At 35.4% G+C, this 26,869-nt stretch overlaps 2 protein-coding genes across 4 annotated transcripts; one reads left to right on the forward strand and one right to left on the reverse strand.

Annotated features, from left to right (window-relative positions):
• The first annotated feature begins 18,492 nt into the window (after positions 1-18,492).
• LOC133816149 (cyclic nucleotide-gated ion channel 18) lies at positions 18,493-21,893 on the forward strand. Its single transcript, XM_062248800.1, has 6 exons — positions 18,493-19,159; positions 19,255-19,467; positions 19,548-19,858; positions 19,987-20,098; positions 20,260-20,496; positions 20,597-21,893. Exons 1-6 carry the CDS (start codon positions 18,692-18,694, stop codon positions 21,368-21,370), a joined length of 2,115 nt encoding a protein of 704 aa, XP_062104784.1. The 5' UTR covers positions 18,493-18,691; the 3' UTR covers positions 21,371-21,893.
• A 128-nt stretch (positions 21,894-22,021) lies between these two features.
• Positions 22,022-25,095, reverse strand: LOC133818123 (nodulation receptor kinase-like). Of its 3 annotated transcripts, XM_062250834.1 has the most exons (8): positions 24,110-25,084; positions 23,981-24,025; positions 23,783-23,893; positions 23,568-23,681; positions 23,205-23,423; positions 22,997-23,112; positions 22,599-22,859; positions 22,022-22,518 (listed from the first exon to the last, which is right to left on the reverse strand). In XM_062250834.1, the coding sequence occupies exons 1-8, from the start codon at positions 24,792-24,794 to the stop codon at positions 22,285-22,287; spliced, it is 1,785 nt and encodes a 594-aa protein (XP_062106818.1). In that variant the 5' UTR covers positions 24,795-25,084; the 3' UTR covers positions 22,022-22,284. The 3 variants fall into 3 exon arrangements, with proteins under 3 accessions (XP_062106818.1, XP_062106817.1, XP_062106819.1); XM_062250833.1 differs by having other exon boundaries at positions 23,981-25,095; XM_062250835.1 differs by lacking the exon at positions 23,981-24,025 and having other exon boundaries at positions 24,110-25,083.
• Positions 25,096-26,869: the final 1,774 nt, after the last annotated feature.

The raw sequence follows: 26,869 nt of genomic DNA on the forward strand, positions 1-26,869 counted from the left end.
GTCCATTTATTACGAGAAATATAAGGGACTGTGTGCAGCTAGCCATTCTTGCCAATTATTGTATATATTATAAGTATTTGCTCATTATGTGTGTTGTTTTGCTGTATTATCATTTAAATTCCTTTACTCCGAGCAGTAATGTTCAAATAGGTTATGGTCAAGGCAAGTGACCAAGGACCTAAAGCTCCTTAAACACTTGGGGGGCATATAAGGCATCTAGTAAGCAAAGCATATCAAAAGGTATGTAAACACATGAGCATAATAAGTGAAAGCATGCTAAGGTACTTAGAGTATTTTTCAAAATTTTGTATTTTGTTAAATCAAACCAAAGTACTATGCTAGGTTCGGTCATGCAAACAGATGTTATGATAAAATGCAAATATTATAATATCTAGAGGAATTCCTTTACACCACGAGCAGTCGCTGCTCAGATGTAATTGTTTGTTAAAAGTAAAAGCTGCCCATGCAACAATAAAATTTTATAATTAAAAAAGTAATTGTCTTTACATCATGACCCGTAGGTCGTGTAGTCAAAAGATAGAAAGAAAAAAGAAAAAAGACTACGAGGCTGGAGGGTCTTGAGGAGCGTCTTGGTCGACATCAGCGCCAGCTTCATTGTCTGCGCCATCTATCCCCGTTGCTAGGGAAATCTCTGGGGAAGCAGGAATTCTAGCTCTTTCTTCTTCCACCAGGCGAATGGCGCACTGAGACATTAGAGTATGTCTCAAGCGCTCAGATAGGTAGCTGAAGTTGGCCTTCCGGTTGTGCTTCCAAAACTCGTAGAAGCAAAGGTGGATGGCTTCCTTGTACTTCTCCAAGTTTTTGGCTTCAGTTTCCTCGAGCTCCTTCACGCTCCTTTTCAACTCCTCCGTCTCCTGCCTGCTCGCAATCAGATCAAGCTCAAGCTATTTGGATTGTTGGTAATTGAGCTTGGCACTCTCCTTGAATTTTTCTTTACCTTCATTAGATTTCTTCAGGGCATCTCGGCTTTCCAACAGCTCCTCGGTTAGCATGGCCTTTTGCTCGAGTAATTCATCATTCAGCTTGGTCAGCTCCGCATTTTTCTCAAGCAGTTCACCGTTCTTCTTGGTCAGCTCAGTGTTCTTCTCGAGCAGGTTAGCATTTTTACCCTCGAGCGTTTTCATGGCCTCAACGAGCCTGGTGTCAAAGTTTATGGTATGGGAAACCATTGCACCCACACGGCGCTAGCCAGCAGTCATGGTCAGCAATCCCTGCAACCAGATGAAAAGAATAAGGCGAGGGCAAAAAATCAAAAGTAAATTACTCAGCAATAGAAAGCAACTTACACTGACTATCTCATTCAGCCCTCGATTTAATATTTGGTCGGTCTCCATGGATATGGTGTCATCGATGGCCTCTTGATTGCGTTTGTGTTTGGAGAGCTTGTATATTCTCTCCCTGGCTGAACTGACCACGGAGATGTATAGGGAGCCTTCGGGCTGAGTGTGGCGTGTCTGGCTAGTAGGTGCCGGAGGAGTGGGATGCTGATCGACCGGTGCTGGAGGAGTGGAACACTGGTCGGCCGGAGGCTTTGAGGCCGGCTGCTCAAGTAGAGATGGAAGTGGCGTGTTTTCCTTTGAAGGAACAACTTCTGAAGGACCCTCGGTCCGGGCCTTCTTTGAGGCAGTTTTGCTGTTCTCTCCCCGAGTCCTCTTACTATCTTTCTTCCTACCTGAGGAAGCAGCAGCGGCCTTGTAATGTTCGAATACGTCTTCAGATGACATATCTGCACAAAAGGAAACAATATATATAGATGGAACTAAAAAAGAAAGTAAGAAGATTATAAGTAAAGTACCCGTTCTACAACTACTGGTTGCTACATTACTTACTGAACTACTTACTGCCTGGAAGAAATCTGAATTTAAGTTTGGAGTATACTTAAAGTTGCCATCCCCATCAAATAAGTGACATGGAATTGGCAAACTATCTAAGAATGAGAAAACAGTATCGTTCTCATCCGAGGACTCGTTGATGGGGGTAGAGGGTTCGGTAGCTTTCTTTTTTCCCTTTCCCAGTGGAGCTGGGGGAGCAGCAGCTCGTAGGGTGCTGGAGGGTTCCCTGATTGTCACTCCAGTCGTCCTCCTCCTTTAAGGTTGCAACACGTCTGGGTGCTGCTCGAGAATCTCCTCGCCAGTGGCACTCCCCGCTGTTGACTCCCTCACATCTTGTGAGATGCCAAAAGCCCGACCAGCCTCAGGTTAGCCTCTATGACCAGATGCTTGACGCTCTTCTCTACGTCATTCATGCTAGCCAAGAGTGCTAATCAGACTTCCATGTCTAGAGTCGGAGCCGGTCGCAGCCATGGGCCTGAAAGGCACTAAAAATCTAAGGGAAATGCATAGAGAAATAAAGAAAATAAACGACCAGAGGAGTTAAAATATTACCTCCTTGGGTGAAGGCCAGGTGGTTGGCAACCATGTCTGTAGTCAGAAAGTACTCCAGATGGTATTTCCCCACATTGGATATGAAGGTTGTGTCACTCAGGAAAGTGCGGGACGTTTCTTGGTGACAGAAGTGGAAGAACCCCGTGTGTTTCTTGATTGAGGTTGGATTTTAGGTCGAACAGATAGTTGACCTCATGTGGTGTGGGGACATGCCATTTCTTATGGCTATAAAGGATATAGAGTGCAGAGAGCATTCTATACCCATTTGGAGTTATTTGGAAAGGAGCAACCCCAAAGTAGTTGGTCACTCCCTGGAAAAAAAGGATGGAGAGGCAGGATCGCTCCTGCCTCGATGTGATATCTCGACCAGGCACTATAGGTGCCTCTAGGAAGATTCTCTCGTTGGTCTTTGGTAGGTGGGACTAGGGTCACCCCAGAAAGTCTGTATTTTTTAATGTAATTGGCAATCATCCTAACTGTTACTCGGCTAGGAGGTACCATTCAACATCTGGTTGAATGGCATTTCGAAGTTGGTCTTGAGATTGGATAGCAGGGTCGGGGGTGTTCTCTTCCTGACCACTGGTCGAAGGAGTTTTAGCCTGAGGAGCAGGCTGATTTAAAGGGGAAGCGGACGATTTCCTTTTCTGGGCTTTGGATTTTACTCGACCCATATTTTGAAGTGGGGTCAATGGAGTGTTTGGGGTGACGCGAGAAAAGGGGATTTCTAGTATCAACAACGACGGTTGCTCCTCGTCCTCAAGTAATTGGGCTAGCAAGTCATTGTCGATAGGTCTCTCACCTCCCCACAGATATTGCATGAAAAGCTGCAAACAGAAAAAAGGGAGATGAGAACTTAAAGCCTAAAAGCTCGTGTTGAGAGTTGGAATAGCGCTGCTCGTGTATAAAAGCTAAGCCTTTATACGGCCAGCATCATTCTAGCAAAAACACTAAGTTTTGTACGGGCAGTTTGAGAAATAGATTAAAAAGCAGAAGTGAAAAGTTTTCCAGGAAAAACTCTTCAACTCTGAAAGGGCGGGAAGAACCTAGTTTTTCAACTAGCTTAAAAATCGAATTTTTACTTCGATTTTACGCCCTAAATCTACAATCTTAACTACCAAACTAACTCCTATCACCTATAAAACATTATTTCACTACCGTATCAAATATCGATCAATATACCCACTTACCCAAAAGCAACTTCAACCAAGAACGTTCAAAAGCTCAGAGATAAAACAGATATAGGAAGGTTTTGCATGGCATCCCAAACAACAGAAAGATTCGGGGAACTTACTTGGATGAAAGTTGGAGTATGAACACGAACGTTTTGAACGTCTGAGCAAAATTTCCTTAGATCAGTGATGAAAGCTTCTGGGTTTTCTAAGCTCTGAAGGTCGAAGTTCTTTAAAGTTCTTGAAGAAGAGAAGGCGAGTGAAAGGTAAAAAGTAAAAATGTGATCTTGGGGTATTATTTATAGTGATCGTGGCGCCGTAAAAGAGGCCATCATGGAATTACTTTTTTCAAAGTATGGGGAAGTACAATAGCCGTCAAATAATTTTTTGGGGAACCGAAAAGACTTGAGTGGACATGATTGGTTACCTTTTTCGAGAAGGCATGGGCGGCTCTGACAGATTTGGTGGGGTAAGCGAAGGGTCAGTTTCCTAAGTTTACTTTATGCTGGTCACAATAAAGTAAACTTGGGGGGCAAATGTTTACCCAAAAATGGTTGTTGATGACGTGGCAAGGATTTCTCACACGTGGTTGACGTGTGGCAGAGTCAAGACAAGGAGGTGTTGTTCGATTATCGACAAGCTACACATTTCTTTGTCAAACCTCACGATTAGATACGACCAGGCTGGTCGTATGATTCGGTTTATTTCCTTAAAAAATTGTAATCTTGTAATAACTACGTTGATTATTTCCTCTTTATTGCCTTGATACACAGATATTAAGGAAAAGTTGGCCCATATAACCCCCTTGAGCCTATAAATATGCATGAAATAGCTCAAGGAATGGACTTTTGGCTTTTTTTTTTAATCTTTTTCCAGAATACTGAGAGAAAGAGCATACAGTGCGATTATCCTCCAAATAGTTGTATTTACCCTAAGGCTTGTGAAACTCAAGAACCCTAGTTCTTTGATCACGGCATTGGGATTCAATATTAATAATAACACTAAGTGGACGTAGGTCATTACCATTCATTGGGGTCGAACCACTATAAATCATTTGTGTTTATTCTTTACCATTAGATTACATTTTTTTATTATTATCACATTTCTTGTCGTATTCTTGACTCCATGTCATTGGCCAAATCAAGGGTCAACAATATGCATGACCAAAATTCTCTATGGTTTAACTAGTTGAATTTTTTTACAAAAAATAAATAATAGGTGACATGAAAAGCTTGTATTGAGGAATCAAGTTTACTTGGTTGAGACCAAGCATAGGTAGCATGGGGACTAGTTCAAACTAAGTGACTATGTGTCAATGTAAGCTTGCTAAGAGGAGACTAGAAAAATATGCTTAAAGGAATCAAAAACCAAGTGGAGAAAGTAGTGTGTTGGTTGCACTTGAAATAACCAAAATTTGAAATTGAATAGAGTATTCATAGGCATGGAGGCTAAGTAGGAGAAAGGACTTGGACCTTGACTTCATCTTGATGCGTTGGAGGCTATGTCATTTAGAGAGTAGTTGTAGCATTTGAATAGGGAGAAGATTGGGCTAGCTGAAACTACATTAGATAGGGAAGTTTGAAATTTAAAATTTTTGTTGAAGGATAGTGGAGAAAATGAAGGAAAGGAGTTCAGACCTAGAGCCTATATATAGAGCCTTATACCTCTTCATTTTTCACACACTCGAAGCTTAAAACACTCTCTCATTTTCTAAAATTGCTCTGAAAAAGTTCTACCATTTGAACTCATTATTTCCCTTATAGCCGAAATCTCCAAAGAGCACTAGTAGTGTTCAAACTCTTCTTCTTATATTTTCTTATAAGTTGAAACCAGCCTCGACACCATCAACATTATAAAATCCCCACTTAGTAGAAATATACCAAGCCTAACTCACTATTCTATAGCCAAAAATATCATAAGCATATATAATTCAAACTCTAGTTGTTTTGAAGATAGTCGTTGTGCTTGGAGGCTCGGGATATTAAGATCGCGATATATTGATTCTAGGGTGAAGGTGTGGTTTCGATGAGGCTTTAGATTTTGGAATTTAGTTATTATTATAGATTCTAAATTAGTCTTTAATTTTTATGTATGAGGTTTGGGCGCAATCCACTAATATTTACAAGCAATCTCTCTACTCTCTTTCTCCACACTCAAGGTAAGGAAAATTAGGTAGAATTAGATTATGATCTTAAGTGTGACCGTAACATTTCAGGTATAAGAAGATAAGTGTGGCTAGATCTAAGTGATGTCCAAAACTTTATGATGGACCTAAGTGACGTCCAAAAACTGTATGACGGACCTAAGCGATGTCCGGATGGCTCGGATGCCCGAAACCTTTATAAGTACTTTATCTATACTTGTTTGATTTGTTTATAGTTATTATGATTATGACCCATATTAGTTTATGATTATTAGTTTATGTTGTGATTAATAATCTTATTGTTTTATATGATAGTAGTACTTTTTGATAAAATAGTGTTATTAAGGAATTATGTAGTTTTATGATTTTATGAACTATTTGTGATATGTTTGATATTGATTGTATGTTTGTTATGAATGTATTTTCCTTACTGGGCTTAGAAACTCACTCCTTATAATATACTTGTGCAGATCAAGATAATTAAAGAGATACAATAGTCAGTGGCGAGTTGGACCTAGATAGTTGTTGGTGTATTTGTGAGGACCATGTAGCTGCTGGAAAGATCTAAAGCTCATGTTTTCATTTATTTATTAGCGTTTTTATTTCTTTAATTAAATGTTGTTATATTTTTAGTTTAAAAACATATGTTTATTGTAAAACTGGGATCCCCTCTACTTTATGTTATTTTTCAATAAAAAAAGGCAACATTTATGTTTTATGTTTCAACGTTGGTTCTCGGCATTATGCTTATAAGAAAATTAGGGTGTTACAATTTGTATTTTGTAACTTGGGTTGAATAAAGATAAAGTCAAGAACAATAAATCAAAAAAATTCAATTTTAAGTTTTGTTTAAATTTATTTAAATTAGTATAAATAATTTTTGGGGAAAAAGAAATTCATTTTTTACAAGTCATTTAATTTTGACATGTTAGCACACTCGTGGCCCAATAGAGTGTTGCCTCGTGTGTTTTAGTAGGCACTTAATGAGATTATCTTGCATTTAAGAACCAAAAGGGCTCGGTTGAAACAAACTATTGACGGAAGAGAGCTTTCTAACAAAACTTTTTATTGGAAGATTGGGTATAACTTTTATAAAAGAACAAGAGGTTTTGCCGCAAATATTCTTTTACTAATAAAATTTAGAGACAAATAATAAAAGAGTGAGACATTGGATGAATCAATTATATTTTTTTAAATTATATAGGAAAGTGTTTTTTTAGAGTTAGTCCTCTCACTACAAGAAAAAGAGGTATTTGCAGTGCACGAAGTCATCCCAAATAACCCAATAATTTGTTGCAAAAGCATCATCATTAATACCCTTTTTTGAGTCAAAAAAAAGTTTCACTGCAAATACCTATTTTATTTGCGGCGAAACATTTGCTGCAAATGTCCACCAGATTGCCACAAAAAAAATGTACTTCTAGTAGTTTTATCATCATTTGCAGTGAATTATTTAAATAAATTGTCACAAATAGTGCATTATAAATTTAAAGAAATAAGAAATATTAATTAATTAAAAATTAAATATATAATAAAATTTGAAGTACAAAATAGTCTCAATTGACTACATAGTAGTTGTTAAAATCTAAAATTAGTAATTATCTTAATTAATTACATAATAGTTTAATAAATACTAAACTTAATTGACAACCATAATCTATCCTAAGTGGGCAGCATCATTATCGTCATCGAGAAAGTGAATGATAGGGGGAAATTGAGATTGTGGCGAAGATGTTAACGATGACCCATATCCGAATGCAGATTGCTGAGGTGGTTGGGGACGAGATTTCCACATATCTCCGAACATATATTGAGGCGATAATGTGGGAGCTTGTGATGGTGCATATGTTGGTTTTTATTGATCAAATCAGAGATTATGCGCAGCGGAACAACAATCAAATTGTTAGTTTAATCCCATAAGATTTGTAGATATACTTCTTCACATGCATATATATATTGAATCAAAGACATGAATATAAAAATTACCTCGGATCCTTCCTTACTGCTATCTTTTTGTATGGCTAAATCCTTGAGATCTCACACCAAGATCTTCCAAAATGTTCTCAGCACACAAAGAACGAGTGTGGGCTAGCTATACAAACAATAGGCAAAAAACTATTTATCAGATGTTCTCAACACATGAGATCTGATAAATTTTGGACCTAGGTTTTGTGAAGAAAAATGACTTTTGTTTGTATCACTGTTCTCTTTCTCTGAGAGAGATTTCTAGATAATTTTCTATCCCTGAAAAGTTACGTTCTGAAAAACAGACATCCTATATTTTATATAGCCAATATATTAAAATAAAATCTTAGTTATTTTAAACAATTTGAAAATAACTAATCAGTTATCAGATTTTTGTTTAAATAATAATATTTTAATCAAATTACAATATCTCATTATTTATTTAATATTTAAATAACTAAAATCGTGGAACCTAGAAACTTATCACAGTCTCTTATGCGTGTAGCACGGTGACTGTGCACTGTGCTACACGTGTACCACCTGCCAGTGATAGCATGTGATTTTTCCCAATTTTTATTATTATTTAAATACCAAAAATCCCAAAAATAAATTAATTCAAAATTAATTATATTTTTGTTAAATCAAATAATTTATTAATTACACATAATTAAACAATAATTATGTTTGATACATAGAAAAATATTTTACTTATCACATAAGTCATTTTTGCCCATTTTTGTATTTACCTTTCTCAGTGATTGTTTGAGCCATTTCGGGAACCATGGACTTATAACATTAAGCTCCAATAAATAAACTAAATAGTTAAACTCTTTAATTAGAATAGTTAATTTATTAATTCTGATATTACTCCACTATAAATTCAGAATTGCACTCTTTATGTTATAGATATACTTTTACAGAAATCTTTTCTTAAGTCGTCCGTTGATATAACCATCTTACAATAGTTCAAACCTCTAATTAATTAGTTCATAAATTAGAATGGAAGAATTACAATTTCACCTTTCTAATTTACTTCTTATTCCTTAAGTACCATTAATTCGCTAGTGAATAATTAATCTATAATCTAATTATAGATTTGAGCTCAAAATCATCCAGTTCCAGAATTAACCCTTAAGGGAACTAATATACGATCTGTTAGGAAAGATTAGATTCTGTATTGTTGATACATGTTCCCAGCCATCCATGATATTAAATCTCCAAAACAAAAGTCATTAGCCTCATTCTTTGAAGAGACCTTAATGAATGAATCAAAAGATTTAATAAACATAAACAGGAGTTCATGAACATTCAGGATTTAGGTTGATCTATAAATGATCATCAGTTATGATATGAATTACAAGTCTTTATTGTTAAATGGTTTTTGGATAAAGACTTTAATTCATATCGGTCCATGTCATATATACTCATATTATATAAAGCACATTTACCGAGATGTCTTTCCACATCAATAATCTGAATCTAGATTATTTGTATCATTATGATACTCAGTAAACCGTACTTACAACTCCAATTAAAGAATTCCATAACTTTAATTTGTTGTTGTTGACTATTTTTATTCATTCATGTGATCTTAATTCTCTCGTACTAATACAAGATCACATCCTCAATAATGAATATGGAATTTTTCTGATATTTACAAAATTATTCAAACAATAATTTAACAATCTAAATATAACAATAATAATAAACCATTGTATTTATTTATTCACAGAAAAACAATGTCTTTACATGCTTTTAGGACACACTCCTAACAGCATCTACATAATTGTTTAACATATATTAGGCTATGGCAGAGCTTATGAAGGTGCAGCCGCATACATCTCCCTCCATTCAGCCGCTTCTGCCGTTCTCATTGGGTTAGTGATAACTCTATATTTTAGACTTATTAATTGAGCTTTTGAACTTAAAAATCTAAGTGAAATAGAGTGTTTGTGTTGTTATTGTGTGGTTTTAGTCATTTCGTCTTTTAATTTTTGTTTGTGTATTTTGTTTTAATTAATGGTAAATCTTGTGGGAAAATAATGAGATTATGATCTAAACATGTGATATCTATTTTTGAAGGAAAAAAGAAAGGATGCTTGGACAGCTTGGTGAAAAATGTGCAAAGAAGGCATCTTGAAGCTAAAATTCGGGTACTTTGCTGTAGCGTCATTTCAACTTTGCTGCAACAAAGTGTGCACAACCAACAACATAAGTTATGCATACTTGGCAAGTCATTAAATGAGGTGGAGTGACATGCAGATTTGGATGATAAGGTGGAAAGGAGCTGATATTTTGAGGAAAAAAGTGTGGTCCCCACGTGGAGAGAAAATGGAGAGGGTTTCCACCCATTTTTTAGCCCTAAAAATCATAATTTTATCTTCTTAAACCTTGGTGTAGCCACCATTAGAGAGGGAGCTGCCATTGTAGAGAGAAAAAACACACAGAAAATGAAGAAAAAGAAAAAGAAAAAATATTTTATTTGAGTGTTAGTTTTAGGTTTTGGTATTTTCTTTAGCAATTTTATTTAGAGATTTGGCAAAAATCAAGAGGAAGAAGAAGAGGATTTTGGGGGAAAAGCTTGGAGTCTTGTGAAAAACTCCATATGGGTTTTTCTTTTTATCTTTATATAATTTAGAAATTTGTATTTTTGCACATCTATTTATGAGTTAATTTCTATTTTGCTAGTTTTATTTTCTTGACTTGAAATTGTGATTTGGTACTTTGTTGCATGAATGTTTTGGTGGATGAGTTTTGTTCATACAAGTGTGTATATTGTCTAATGCTTACTTTTGTTTGATCACCAATCGTGGGTTGATGAATTAATATTAATTCTGGAAAGGTTAATGTTAATGGACACAAACTTGAATGATGCAAGTTCTTGATTTCTTAGATTTGGATTTGTGATTGTATAGGGATATATTATAACCTTGTATGACTTAGAGGAATTGTACTTATATTGGTGTTCTTAAAATTAATTGGGCATAGGAATATGTTAACTAATTAAAGAACCAAACCATAAACACTTTGGAAAAAGGATTATGACATTTAAATTCCTAGTCAACTCTGCCCAGTTGTTATAGCAATCTTCTACAGCATTGTTACCATAATTGCATTTTTAGGACAATTTAATAATTCTAGCTTGTTTCTTCTCTTAGTTTTTGTTTGTTAGTTTTATTTACATTTCATTAATTTAGTTTTATCTCATTGCTTTATTTTCATTGAAACCAATTTGTGAGTAATTAGCTTTGAGAATTAATTTCCAATTTTCAATCCCAGTGGAGACGATACTTAACTTATCACTTTATTACTTGTTTGACGATTGTGTACACTTGCACACACTATTAATTTCACAACAGTTAGGTAGTGGACATGCTTTGAGAGGAAGATGTTGAGAACCATTCGCAAACATGTTTTATTGATTAGATCTTTTGGACTAGGTGTATGCAGATGACTGACACTGCGCCTAAGTTTGAGATTGATTGTTGGAGGCCCTTTCCATTTCAATCTACGCCCCACTCCTCATTCATGGCTGAGACATTCACCCAATACTTTTCTCATGATCGTCCTTTCATCGACTACGCATCCTGCATCAGAAGAGGAAGCTAGGGGTGTACTGGCTCTGTGCTTCGAAATCGCTATGCATCATTTCTTGTTTTACAGAATAATATTAGTAATACAACCAACTCATAGTGACTTGAAGGTAAAACAATCAATTAATTATATTCTTACATAGTTTGTTCTTCCCTAATTATTGACGAAGTTTTTTTTCTCCTTGTTCGTGTAAAACTCCTTCCAGCTTTCAATGAAACTTGGTAACTAGCCAGTTTTCAGGTCCCCTGAAAAATAGAAACAAAATGTTAGATAAGTAAAAAAACCAATAAAAATAAATTATATTTATTTTCTTTCTTACTCTATCGTAACAGGCAGCCACAAACGACTTCGATCCCTGAGTAGAATGATACTTCATCAATCCTCCTAATGGCTTGATTCTTTTCGACCCAAGCAAAGTTTTTCTCATTGTTTAATGCCCAAAATGTGACATTCTCTAGCGGAAATTGTAGCATAGATGGGTGGTTGATTCTACAAGGAGGTAACTATAAACAAAATGATTAGTAGGAAAGTAAACATAAAAAGTTAGTAAAAAGGAATAGAAATAGATCTTTGATATTTATTTCTAATGACTTAATAGTAAAATAAGCAAATAAAAAGATGTAATCAAATGTGAGAATAGAAAGGTATCAAGAGTCACCCATATCCATTATTTAGTTATTTATATTTTTAAATCACAAAATTACACAAACAAATAGTTCACGCCCCAACTACTCATTTGGAAGATTTAACATTAAAGTACATGCATGTTTCACAAAATATATTTGAGTACTTATGTTCTTACTTTGTAAGCAATATATTAATCTCATGAAAAATCTAAGGATGAAACTATACCATTAGGCCATAATGCAATACAAGATTGAGCATAAAACTAGGCATCAATATTATTTATATTAACTTTAAATACATAGAAAGAGCATGACTAATTCTATATATAATATTATCAAAAATAAATAAAGATAAAGAAGATGATAGAAGAACATAAATTACTCAAATGTATAAACTTTAAAGACACAAAAGTTGAATAAAAAAATATAAATAACATCACTTTGCATATGGGATCATCCCTAACCTTCCAAGGAAGATTAGGCCATTATTGTAACGCCCCGCGTCACTATGGTTGCTTTCTGGAATGACGACTATCCCTACAAACCAACACGAGTCTTTTCAGCGTGCTTTGTCCTCACTCACATGCTTCCTAGGAAAACTTCCCAGGAGGTCACCCATCCCTAGATTACCCCAGGTCAAGCACGCTTAACTTTGGAGTTCTCAGGTGATGGGCTACCGAAAAGAAGATGCATTTTGTTGTTATAGGTAGTACCCATCAATCAATTTAAGCCATCTTCAACTATATAGTCCCATACCTACACAGTCTTAGAATCATCACACTTGACCTTCCCCAGGCGGTGTGGGATTGCATGGCTTACCCGATCTTTCCCCTTATGGATCACGGGATTATGATTGTCACAATTATGCACGTCATTCTTATAAAAATTCTATAGAGAAATATGAGAAGAAAAGTTAAAGGAAATTTTTCTATACTAAAAATTACATATGAAACTAATAAAAAAGAGTTCTTATTTATAGAGCCTAAAAGGGACTTGAAATGCAATTAAACAAACTTTGGGTTTGCAAATAAATAAAATATAAATAATATAATCTGATTATTTAAAACCAAATTTGTTTTTATTAATATTAATATTTAGATTGCTATCATAGCTATTTTTTGACATTTTCCCCTTACATGGGGATGGAGTGTGCTGAAAATTGGGAAATAGAGATGATGGGATTTCATTTTGACTAAAATGAGTAGAGAAAAAATTACATTTGTCTTGACTGGTAGACGGAGCCAATCAGGAGGTGACACTTGGCGGAATGGCAAGCTACCGAATAAATGGTTCCAACAAGCGGGCTGGGCCGAATTGGGGAGAGAGGAAAAGATGGCCTGGGTCGCGTGGGCTGGTAAGGGGAGACAGAGGCAGGTTGAGCAGGGCGCAGATCCAGGTCGATATGTGGGACGGTGGACACGCGCCAGGCGTAGAGGCTGCCAAGTGTCGACGTGTCAGGCAATGGCAGAGCGAGTTGTTCAACTCAAAGGGGGCACCACCATGGCAACATATAAAATTTTGATTTTATTTTTTGACCAAAACTTTTTGATAGTGTTAAAGATCATAAAATGTATAAAATTTTAAATTCAATTAAAATTTTAGTGTTTATTAAATATTTTAACTATTAATTTAATAGTTAGACCTAAGATTTTATTTAAGCAATGTGGGACTATGTATTTCTTGTGTTTATTTGTTATTAAATATTATTTAAAGCTATTAACTAATAATAAAAAATATTGGATTTGATGGTTGAGCTACTTCATATGCTTTCTCAGAGGCACAAGTTTAACTCTTAGGAGTTGTATTAATGTAATTTATATTTTTTCAGCAAGAGCTTGATGAAAATTATTAAAATTACTATTATTATATATTTGATGATCAGAACAGAAAAAATCCATCAATAAAATGAATCTCAACAATATAAAAAAAATGTCAAAATGTTAACATTAACAAAAGTTATAAATAGAGACTAGGGGCATGTGCCCCCATATGCCCCCACATGCCTCCGCCAATGGCGTCAGGGCTGAGGCTAGCGGGCATGAGGTCTTTTAAGCTAGGCTTGATGGGTTGGAAAACCATCAAAATGAAATTTAGACTTCAATAATGCCATTTTTTCAATTGTTTCCTCAATTATAATCCTTTCTTTTTCTTTATGCCAAAATACATTTTAGTTCCTGAAAATTAAACAAAAATTAAATCAAAATTAATATTTTCAATTTATAAAATATATTAATAAATCCATGAAAATATTAATTAAAAATTAATTTATTTTAAACTTTAAGACTAATAAAATGATATTTTTTAGCATTAATTACTTATCCATTCATAAGTCGACACACTTTTTCTAGTCATCAACGTTAATATCGGTGTAAGGGTTACTGAAGGCCGTTCCAAGTTCTTATCTTCTCCAAATAACTTTTGAAGTGTGCATTCCAACTAGTTTTCCTATCACAATATTTTATTTCAGCCTCAGTATCGACAACTTTAATAATCTAAACATACTCTTGCCGACATACTTTTTAGAAATAAATTTTAACTATATTACCTTCATAGTGTTGTAAAGCACTTGCTTGTATTGCTCCAACACTAATTTCCAATCCTTTAATAAGGTGGTAATTTGTGAGTAACTGTGTTCCTGATACAATGCATGAACCTTGTTCCACAAGTCCCTACTGCCTTATGGGTGTTTGGGTCAACTTGTATTGGATGTGGCTTGCTAGCTTCCCTTCTCCCCCTCTCGAGATCCTACCCATTCCTTCTCCACACCCATTACATTGTGGTATTGTATTTAATTTAGGCTATTTAGGATTTTTACCTCCCGAACTATTACCACTACTATATTATGCTCCTCGAAAGTGATACATCTGTTAAGTTTCATGCCATGTGGCTAACGAAATGCTGACGTGGTTCTTTGGTCACTGATGTGTCATTACCACGTTAGCCACATGTATAATTTAAAATTAAAAATATATATTTTTGTATTAAAAATTAATTTAAAAATAGAAAAATCATTTTAAAAGATTAAAAATTTTGAAAAAATATACTAAAATTAATAAATTAAAAATCAAATTTTAATAAAAAGATTGAAACCTTTAAACTCTATATTTTTTTTTAAAAAAGAAATGTATATTTAACCTCCTTTTATATATTTTTTAATCTATTTTTCTTCTTCTTTCTTCCTAACTTCTCTCAGCCTCTCAGCCTGTTCTTATTCTTCTCAACCATTTATTCTTCAACCATAACATCAACATCTCACATTAATACAACTTACAAACAGCTAAATAAATTCAGATTAAAAAAACTACACAAAACAATTTAACAATATAAAATACAATGAACAATCTCAAATCAAGATTAAAAGTAGTTTTTCTCAAAAAAATTGGATAGATAAATCTATGATTTTCTATGGATAATTACCACAACTTCAAGCCTAACCTCTCAAAAGTCAAGCCAACAACCCCTGTCGGATCCCCCAAACATCAACCCATGTCAAATCCCACAACCTCCCCAAGAAACCAGCGAAGCCCCCTTCCCCCACCGGACTTCCAGCCCCAAACACCCACAGTCCCATCAAGCTTGTTCACCCCGTCTCACCCTTGCAAACCCATCGGATCCAAATCTCAGATCTGGACATTTTTTTTGCCCTTTGTGTGCCCAAAATCCAAGCATTTTCCCATTAGAGAAAGAATAGAGATTGAAGAAAGAAGAAGATGGGTGAAGAAGAGAGAGAAAGAAGAAGAAGATCGATACAGAAGAGAGAACGATAAAAATAGGATTTTAATCTTCATTTTTTTTATTTGTTTAATAATCAAATTTATCATTAATTATTTTTTTAATATTTCAAAATAAATAAATATATATTATTAAAATATGAGGTGGATCAATGGTTGCGTGACATCTGTCATTTCTATTGGTGACGAAGCATGATACTTCAGTTGCTAAAGAGAATGTCAGCTTTTCGTTAGTAATATTAAACAAAAGTCTCACTTTACATCACTGTGAATAGTTCGGGGATAATTTTTAACGGGCTGAAAAATTTGAGGGGCACAATACGGTAATGGTAATAGTTTGGCGGGGGCAAAAATCCTAAATAGCCTTTAATTTATAGAACAAAGCAAACACATGGATAAATAACAGAAAACACACCAGTTAATCATCTAAAATTAAAAATAACATTAACATAAAGATTCATTACCTAATTGATGAGATGAAAGGATCCTAGTAGGATCGAGCGAAGGATAACCACCAGCATTTCCACCGTGGGCGCGTGCGTCATCTGCTAATATCTTTATAACAAAACTATTTATTGAAATATGACAACATTATTTCGTTATAATATGAAACACATAGAAAGACTAATTAATGACAAATTATTATTTCTTTAATTTTATGATGTCTTATGATTTCTCTAGTTTTATGATAATTTTTTTTATCTCTTATATATTCTAAAATGTGTAGGTTTAAATATTATTAAATACTAAATTTACTATTGATTTTTATTTGTTTAAGTATAATTTATTAAATAATTATATTATTTCTTATAGTCTAATATTGTTACCTGTAGTTTATTTTTATTAATTATTTTATTTGTTAAAGTTTAATTATATATTGATTATGAATTAATGTTTACTAATATTTTTTAATAAAAATATTTAGTGATAATTTTATTTTTTAATGTATAATTTTATTAATTATAGTAAATAATTATATTTTTCAAAGTATAATTTAATTAATTATATAATGAAGTAATTTTTTTTTGCGGAGAATGGATTCGCCGCAAATAACCTCCATATGCGCCCTAAATAACAACACAACATCGTCCCGATTAGTTATTTATAAACCCTAAAAGTATTTGTGGCGAAATATTTCGATGCAAATACTTTGTTGAAAATATGACCGTGAAATTTTTCCTCCAATGTTATTTACTATTTTTTCACATTATTTGTGAGGAAATGTTTGTCGTAAATACTTCAACAGGCGCCGCAAATAAACCTAGCATACCCCACAAGAAAAACACGCGCCAAATTACTAATATTTTTTCTGCGAACCATTCACTGCAAATAGTCCTAATTCATCTCAAATAAATATCTCGACTCCTTTTAAATATCAAGCATTATTATTTGCAATAAAAGTCATGTTTCGCTGCAAATAATGATATTAGTTGCGCGCGAAATGGCTTCGCTGCAAATGAGCTCGCCACAAATAACAATTTTTCTTGTAGTGTCTTGCAAAAAAAAAAAATAGATGAACCGATCATGGGGATTAGAAATATTCATCAACTTTGATTGTCGACACCTCTTTCTTTAATTAGGGTTCTTGAGTCATTTATATACACATTAATTTGTTTTTTCAAAAGAGAAATCACAATAAAATCATTTTACATATAAAAGAAGAACAAGAAAGGAAAAAAAACTCTCTACTAATACTGATAAAATTTACACATAAAATAAAGAATAAATAGCATTTTTGCCTCGCGAACTATGATCATTGTATGATTGTGTCCTTGGAATGATTCGCGATGTTAAAAATTCTCATGTGCACGTTGCTAAAATATGAGACTTCTGTTAGATTTCGTCCTAGGTGGCTAACAGATTGATGATGTGGTATTTTATCTGTTGATGTGGCAATGTCATGTGTAGAATAATTAGCAATTTTGCTCCCCGAACTTTTACCACTACCAAATTATGTCATTTTTATTAAAATTAATTTAATTATTTTTTTTAAAAGAAAATGTAATTATTTTCTTAAAAATAATAATTAAATCCTTAAAAAATTTTTAAAAAAATCATTTTAAAAGATTAAGAAAATAAGCAATACTAAAGTTTCAAATTAATTAAATAAATTTTCAAATACTCAAAAATGAAAAATCTAATTAATAACAAATAACTTTTTTCTACTTTTTTTTTCTTCTACAATATAAAATAAATATATCTTAAAATAAAAAATTAAAAATAAATCATAAAACAAAAAAATTTCTCTGTCGTCCTTCTTCTCTTAAATTAAAAGTTTATTTTATTTATTTAAATCATTCGCCATTCATCTTTCTATTTAATTAAAAGTTTTTTCTTTGTTTTAGTTTTTTTTTTAATTTTCATTCTAAAATAAATTTACTTTATATTGTAAAAGAAAAAGTAAAAAAAAAAGGAGCTATTTGTCTTTAATTCAATTTTTAGCTTTTCAGAATTTATTTATCATTTTTAAGAAAAAAAAAATTTGTAATAAAATGTGTATTATTTAGTAGTGGTCAAAGTTTGGGAGCAAAATTATTATTCTACATATGACATAGTTACATGAATACACAAAATGTTATATCATCAATCCATTAGTCACTTAGGACAAAATCTAACACAAGTATCATATTTCACGTGCATTGTTGACATAATTTTTAATATCGCTAGAGAAAAATGTTATTTATTCTAAAATAAAAACATATTTATAATTAAAAATTAAAAAATAAACAAATGTTGGCAGTCAATCATGTTTCAAATTGACTAGCTAATATTCCGACGTACGTGCGCTTTCTTCAGTTTCCCGCGAAAATCTCAACTGTCAAATAACAACTTTTCACTTTCATTTCCATTTCTCTGTCTGTAACTCTGATTCATCGCCAAAAGAACCGTCGTCATCGTCGTCTTCTTTTTTCTTCTAATATTTTTGCTTAACCCCTTTTTTCATAACAACAATTGAGGTTCCATTGATACACATCTTATATCTATACCCAGTAAGCTAGCTTCCACATTTTTCTATGGTCTTTGCGGAATCCGATTACCCCGGAATCCGCCATGGAAGATGAATAGAATAATCTCCACGCCGGCGTCCAAATTCCGCCATTTCCGGCGCCATCTCGCGAAACCATCCGCGACAGCGACTGTGGACGAGCACCCAACACACATTCTATGGCGGTACCAAATTTTAGCCCCGGACAGCGACATTGTTGCCCATTGGAACCACCTCTTCCTCTTCACCAGCCTCGTGGCTCTCTTCATAGACCCTCTCTACTTCTTCCTCCCCTACGTAGGAGGCCCCGCTTGCTTGTCCACCGACGTCGATTTGGGAATCACCATCACCTACTTCCGCACCGTCTCCGACCTCTTCTTCGTCCTCCACATGGTCATGAAGTTCCGCACCGCCTTCGTCGCTCCCAGCTCTAGAGTTTTCGGCCGCGGCGAGCTCGTTATGGACGCCAGAGAGATAGCCATGCGCTATTTGAAGTCCGATTTTCTTATTGATCTCGCAGCCACGCTTCCATTGCCCCAGGCATATATCCTTTTGAGTTTTTTATTCATTAAATGGCATGTTTCTTGGTTAATTATATATGTTCTATGTGACAAGGTTTTTGTGTCTTTTTTCAGATAGTTATATGGTTGGTGATTCCGGCGACTAGAAACTCAAGAGCAGATCATGCAAACAACACTCTGGCTCTGTTCGTTCTCATTCAATACATCCCTAGACTGTTTCTCATGTTCCCTTTGAATCAGCGTATTATCAAAACTACTGGTGTTGTAACCAAGACAGCTTGGGCAGGCGCGGCATATAATCTTGTTCTTTACATGCTAGCGAGTCATGTATGTTTGCAACTCACTAACTTTTCTCTTTTCTATTTTCACATTCCAATAATTCACAAAATGTTGTCGCTTTGGTATAGGTGTTAGGAGCTTCGTGGTACTTGTTATCTATAGGAAGGCAGTTCTCATGTTGGCAAACCGAGTGTACTAAAGAGAGTACCTCAAAACTCGTCCCTTGTCTCTCCTCTTTTCTGGATTGTAACAGCTTACAACACTCTGATCGGAAGTTTTGGTTGAACGTCACCCGTCTCACGGCCAAATGTGATGCAACAAATGATAACGTTGCCTTCAAGTTTGGAATATTTGAAGATGCTTTTCTCAGTGATGTTGCCTCCTCAAGGTTTCTTGAGAAGTACTTGTATTGTCTTTGGTGGGGTTTGAGGAACTTAAGGTACGATTCCAATGTTTAATTAATTTGATGGATGCATCCCACAACTTTTGTAAATGATTTCGTGAAAATAACAGAAAAGCTCCTATTCTTTTTTCTTTTTCTAGTGCTAATGTTATTTCTCTCTGCAGTTCATATGGAACGAATTTGGATACGAGCAGATTTCTTGGCGAGACAATCTTTTGCATTCTTCTATGCATGATTGGTTTGATTCTCTTCTCACATTTGATTGGAAACATGCAGGTATTATATTGTAATTTTCTCTGACTTTAGTGATCCTTTTGTTGAAATGATATTTTGATGTATACTGTCATAAGTCTGAAAATTTCACAATATTTGGTATTTTCATGATGAAAATACTGGATTAACCGTGTTAATGAATGCATATTTTTGAATGGTTGAAGACCTACTTGCAATCAATGACGGTGAGACTTGAAGAATGGAGAGTGAAGCGAAGAGATACTGAGGAATGGATGAGGCATCGCCAGTTACCCCCAGATTTGCAGGAGCGTGTTCGTCGATTCGTGCAGTATCAATGGCTTGCCACACGAGGAGTTAACGAGGAATTCATACTTCGTTCACTACCTTTGGACCTCCGCCGTGAAATTCAACGCCATCTATGTCTTGCACTTGTTCGCCGAGTACGTTTCTTTCATTCCATATGAACAAGTTTACACATAAAGTTGAAGAAAACCAACCAAACTATGATAACAAAGCTCTTGTTTTCTCAATCATATACAGGTCCCGTTCTTTTCACAAATGGATGACCAGCTTCTCGATGCCATATGTGAGCGTCTAGTCTCATCCTTGAGTATCCAAGGCACGTACATATTGCAAGAGGATGATCCGGTAAATGAGATGTTGTTTATTATTAGGGGACAACTCGAGAGCTCCACTACTAATGGTGGTAGATCCGGGTTCTTCAACTCCATAACTCTAAGACCCGGAGACTTCTGTGGTGAAGAGTTACTTACTTGGGCCTTGATGCCGAGCTCTAGTCTGCACCTGCCTTCTTCCACTCGAACAGTTCGAGCCCTGACTGAAGTCGAAGCTTTCGCACTTCGAGCTGAGGATCTTAAGTTTGTTTCGAGTCAGTTCAAGCGCATGCACAGCAAGAAACTTCAGCATGCTTTCAGGTACTACTCCCACCAATGGAGAACATGGGGTGCTTGCTTTATGCAAGCTGCTTGGAGAAGGTATAAGAAGAGAAAGATTGCAAAGGAACTAGCTATGCAGGAGAACTTTTACTACTATAACCAAATTTCAGGCCAAGAGGGTGAGGGTGAGGGTGAGATATTTGAGATGGGTGAAAGTGAGACTGCCTCGGCTGGCAATGCTAGCAATGCCCAGAATCTCAGTGCCACAATTCTGGCTTCCAAATTTGCTGCAAATACGAAAAGAGGGGTTAACCAGAAAGCTCAAACCACTGGCCCTGCTGCTTCCACCAGCTTAAAGATGCCTAAGTTGTTTAAGCCAGACGAACCTGATTTCTCTTTATATCATGAGGATGTGTAGTGAAGTGAAACTAACCAGGGACTAGTTTAGAAAGAGTTTTTGTGACATTTATGTAAATAAATACCAATAGTCTAGTGATAAATATACTTAAATCTCAATTTGGGGCCCTGATTTTGTTTTTACAGGAGACTCTGGCTAAAAAACACTCTGTGAGGGTAGTAGAATTGAACAAGATAAACAAAGAGAAAAAAAGAAAAAGAACATGGAATACTGAAACTAAAAGACAGAAATTGAAGGAAATTACAACCCTGCGTTTGAATGTTTAACAAAACAGACTGAGTTCATTTCTCTTCCCATAATATGGTTCAATCAAGTATAAAGTCTCAATCTCCAACTTCAGAAAGTACAGGAAAAGAAATTCAGGCACTTACAGATGACGCTGGTTTCTTCCCTTTCTTGCTCCCACATCATCCCATTTTTCATAGGAATAATACTTTTCCAACATTTACTACTTCGTTCAACTCTTCTTGTAATTCTTAGGTATTGCCATGTTTAAAAGTTTTGTCTAATTCGTTTGAGTGACTTCTTTTCCTATGCTGTTCAAAAAGATTACCGCCCTGGCAAAATTTGGAAAAATCTAATGCTTAGATCAACATGTTTCGTGTCTGATTTTTCGTTTGTATTATGTGGTATGGTGGGGCTGATGTTGACTAGGCCTCCAAAAATATATTATCTTATTATATAAAATATTTGGCAGTGTACATTTCTCTCTCACAGTTGAAAACAAGTTCAGACAAAGCTCAAATCAAATCAAATCAAACCATAAATAAGAAAATAAAAACCTAAGGCAAAGTTGGAGCTAATTCCAGGAGAAACTTTATGGGAAAATTTTAAATGTAGCTGGGTCTTAAGACCATATTCACTCATTAAATCTCCATGTTTCTCTCTTCTTCTTTTTGGGTAAAAGAAGGAATTCAAGCATTTCTTTGTTGTGTGGTTTCAGGAGTTGAGACCTTGGCTCTTGTTGACTTGTCAAGGGCCCCTTCTAACTTTGAAACAATCTGTTCCATGGAGGGACGTTGTGTTTTGAGTGCTGTGCATGACAAAGCCAGCTCAAGTACAAGGACAAAAGCTTCAGCTGAGTATGCTCCTTCTAGTTTAGGATCAGCAAATTCAGTAATTTTACCATCTCTGCTTAGTACTTTCGCCTACCAATTGTAAACAAAATACCAAATATAAGACTCAACATGGGAACGTTAAAGAATGTTACTTGTAAGTGAGTTCATACCATTTTGTTCAATGGCATTGGTCTTCGCAGTTTCATGTTGATAACTCTCTTGCCTGAGATGATCTGAAGAAGTACAACTCCAAAACTGTATACATCTCCTGATGATTTGACTCGGTGGTTGCTTTGGTAGTCAGGATCAACATAACCAAAAGTTCCTCTCACTTCAGAACACACAAAGCTTTCTCCGAGGCTCATAACCTTGGACAGTCCGAAGTCCGATAGCTTTGCTTCAAAATGTTTCCCCAGAAGAATGTTTGTTGGCTGGAAGAGGAAACATAAAGTATCAGGCTGTTTAGGTGACTGACTTGGCTATCAGCAATTTAAATCACAAACTTTATTCATTCAATTAAAGCCGATATAGGCATGAGGAACTAGAGAGATATAACATTTAAACAAACCTTGATATCACGGTGGACAATGCAGCCTTCTGGACATGAATGGAGGAACCATAAGGCTCTAGCGCAATCAATTGCAATCTCAAGCCTTTGAATCCATGACAGGACCTTATCTCTTCCTAGTGTGTCAAAAGTCAATATTTCATGAGCTCCAAACATGATAACATGAATTAGAAAAACAGAATAACCTTACACAGGAGTCAGGAAATACCAAAAAGCCATTCAGAGAGGTTCCCATTTGGACAAAGCTCATAAATAAGGAAGCCATCATCTTTCCTTACACAGCAACCAAGCAAAGCTACAAGGTTCGGGTGTCTTATATGTGCTAAGCTAGTAAGTTCCCTGACAAATGTTTCAACATCTTCATCATTAATGATGTGCTTAATTGCTACGGGTTGCTTATTTGACAGTATCCCTTTGTAGACCTTTCCTGATTTAAAAATAACACCTGTTAGGATTGCTATGGTGGATGGTCCAAAAAACAGCTTAGATAAGGTGATATGGACATAGGGATATCTTTCCTGTTACACTTTTTTATGTAAACAGACTTGTTTTGTTTTAGCAAAGTTCTAACCTGCAGTTCCTTCACCAATTACATTTGATTCACAGAGATTGTTTGTTGCAGCATACACTTCCTTGACAGGTACTTTTCGGCAAGCAGGCTCTTTTGTAAGGACATCCCTGAACACTGTCATGTGAATTAGACAAAAATAAGTACAAGTATGGCACATGGCATACATCTAGGAAAAAATGGCTTCTTGTTTAGTGGTGAAACATTTTAGAGCATACCATGGTTTTTGGATGGGAGGTTTGATTTAAAGTATCTTCTATACAGGAAGCATGCAGCAACCAATACCATCATTACAACTCCTATTAGGAAACCAATCAGAATCCATACACCTACATCCATAAAACAAAGTTTTTATTTCAATTTCCATTTCCATACAGAGTATTTGCACAATTATCCAGTCAAAGAGGAATTATCACCTTTTCTAATGCTATTCTTCTTACTATGCTTTATGTCTTCCCTTTCTTTTATTATGCAAAAAACACAGACCAGCTGAAAAAAACAATTTGAAAACAATATTTTTGTGTAAAGTTTCAAGATAAACATACCAGAGTTGAGTGTTTGTCCCCCAAGGCATGTGAAAATGGGTCTGATATATCCAACATCTTCAATCCTGCTACCAATAATCGACACCAAAACCGCGAACCTACACATTTCATTTTCAATGTTAACAGGCTCATGTTTTGCAGATGGTGAATCCATTCCCCTAATGTCTTCCCAGCTCTTCACACAAAAATCACAAGAACTCTCCCAGGTTCCTTTAGAACTTGTAAGTTCACAGTTTTCATTTAAACTTCTAACTCTATCTCCCAATTTATTGGTAACATCATCAAGAGAGTAGTCAGAACAGCCACCATTCCCACTAACTAGCTTCTCAATCCCACAACCAGAGATGTTTCCGCGAAACCTTGTAAGCAAAACGAGACAACTTCCTTGCTCAGTGGAATTCAGAAATAGTTTTCCAGTTTGATTTGCTCTTTGGCCTAATACATAAAGGTACTCACTAAATGCTGCTCCACAACAGCTTTTCTCTAGAAACCCTCCCCAATCTCCTTCACAACTTGAACTAAATAAAGGTGTTGATTGTTTAAAATCAAGGCTGCAGCTGCCTGAATAAGGTGAAGAGGCGACATAGTCAACTGCAGCGATTAGAAGGAAGAAGAAGATAACACTAAGTTGTTTTACAGCCCTAGTCTTATCAAAGTTATGCCAATATAGCATAATCATATCCATGGCCTAGTTCTACTATGAAGAACAATAAACAATTTAACCACAGATAAGCTTTTCAATAACGGTGCCTAGTTAGAATAAGGCTGTCTGGCAATACAAAGAAAGAAAACTTTGGTGGCCATGTTTGTCCAGGAAGTTCCGAATGGTTTTATAGCTTTTAAAAGTTTGAAAAGCATTTAGTGGTGATGCAGATTTTGTATGAGTTTTGTTCCTTAAAAATCCAAATAAAGCTCCTAGTCTTGATTGGAGAGGTTTGGATGTATCGTCCAGAAATGAATAAAAAATAAAAGAATAATTTCAACATCAATTTCTTCTTTTAGCAAAAAAAATAAAAGTTGTAGTTGCCGGCCCTTAAAAAACGCTCAACTTATATGTTGATTAAAATTATATTTTTATTCTAAGTTTCTCCCTGTTTGTGCTGCTGATACCAGGACAAGACTATTGTTAAGGCCATTATGACAGTTAATTACAGTTGCTGATGCCTAGTGGTGAAAAGAAAATTTTTTACTGTATTATTCTTCTTTAGTTTTTTTTTTTTATTATTGATTTAAATAGAAATGAAGGAGAATGCAAACTGGGTACTTCCATACAAGCAACCCAATGGAAACAGACACCGAAAACACACTCTAAAACTCGAGAAAAGAAAAAAGAAAGGTCTCATCAGTAAGCATAATGAGAACTCTACCAGACTCACAAAACCAACAAATACTACAACAGCACAGTAACAATGGAAAAACAGATAAAACATTACAGATAAAAGGACTGAAATTTAACAAACTACAATACCGCCAGACCTGTTACCATGAGACAAGATGACGTTAAGGTGGGAACTTATAATTATTGAGGATGGAATCACTACACTGCTCCACGCCAATTTCACCATCTAACTGGTAGTGCAGTGCTTATCTAGCGACATTGTGAGCTCAGAAATTCTGCTCCTATTGATCTTTGATATTTCCCAATGCTCCAACGAATTACGAAGAAGCAGGAACTTCTTTCTGATGCTCTCCTGGCAGATCACAGTCCTTGGACACCTTTTCGAAAGAGCAGTAACAACAAGAGAACTGCCACTTTGGAAGATAATCGCCTTAAGATCCTTCTGCTTCGCAATTGACAGCTAGCAGAAGAGAAGTGCCTTCAGCCAGGGTCGGGTCTGAGATAGGCACTGTCTGAACATTCATTGAGACGATGTCCCCGTTGGAGTCCCTGCCCACAGCTGCGACCACCGAGTTGTTTTCCGAGATGGCTACATCACTAGAAAAACAAATCCATCCGGGAGGTAGGGATGTAAATGGGGCGGGTCTGCCCCGCCCTGCCCCACGAAAATTTTGCCCCGCCCCGGCTTAATCGGGGCGGGTCTGGCCCGCTCCATTTGCCTCATTTAACTTTTTTTTTTTTTTTTTTTTTTTAGAAACATTAAATTATAATTTTAGAATTTTCCCTAAGTTTGTAATCTTTATATTTTATACGTGGTATCAACTACCCATCAAATATTATATTTTGTTTTTTTATTTTAACATTTACAAAATAAATACAAGAATAAGAATGAATTATATAAAACATATTTTTCAATATTTATAATTATTTCTAGTCTATATAGAATTAAAAATATTCTAAACCACATATAAAATGTCAAATTTACGTACTATGTATATACGTAGCATGAGAGAATTAAGTTAGAGTATAAAAAAAAATTGAGGCGGGGCAGCCCCGTCCCGTTTAAATTCCTAGCGGGTCGGGGCTGCCCCGCCCCGAATTCCGCCCCGTTTTTACCGGGGCAAAGATGCCCCATCGAGTTAGGGCCCCGCCGCCCCATTTTTCCATCCTTACCGGGAGGGGTGGCAGCCAACTAGCAAATTGCAGTTCTGAAGACTCAATTCCTTGTCCTAATCCCTCAGCCTTGAGGCAAAGACGTTACACAAGATTGTAAAATCTTTCGATATTGCCCCGTGAGTAACTTCGTTTCTCTCCCTCCAAATCACTTCAATGAGTGCAAGGCTTGATGGAAAAAAATCCTCGAATCCCAGCTGGTGTGGTCTGCTGCCAGGGTCCAAGAAATAAGAGAACCAATCCTTCCA

The sequence above is a fragment of the Humulus lupulus genome, chromosome 2 (assembly GCF_963169125.1).
Source record: "Humulus lupulus chromosome 2, drHumLupu1.1, whole genome shotgun sequence".
Taxonomy (NCBI): Eukaryota; Viridiplantae; Streptophyta; class Magnoliopsida; order Rosales; family Cannabaceae; genus Humulus; species Humulus lupulus.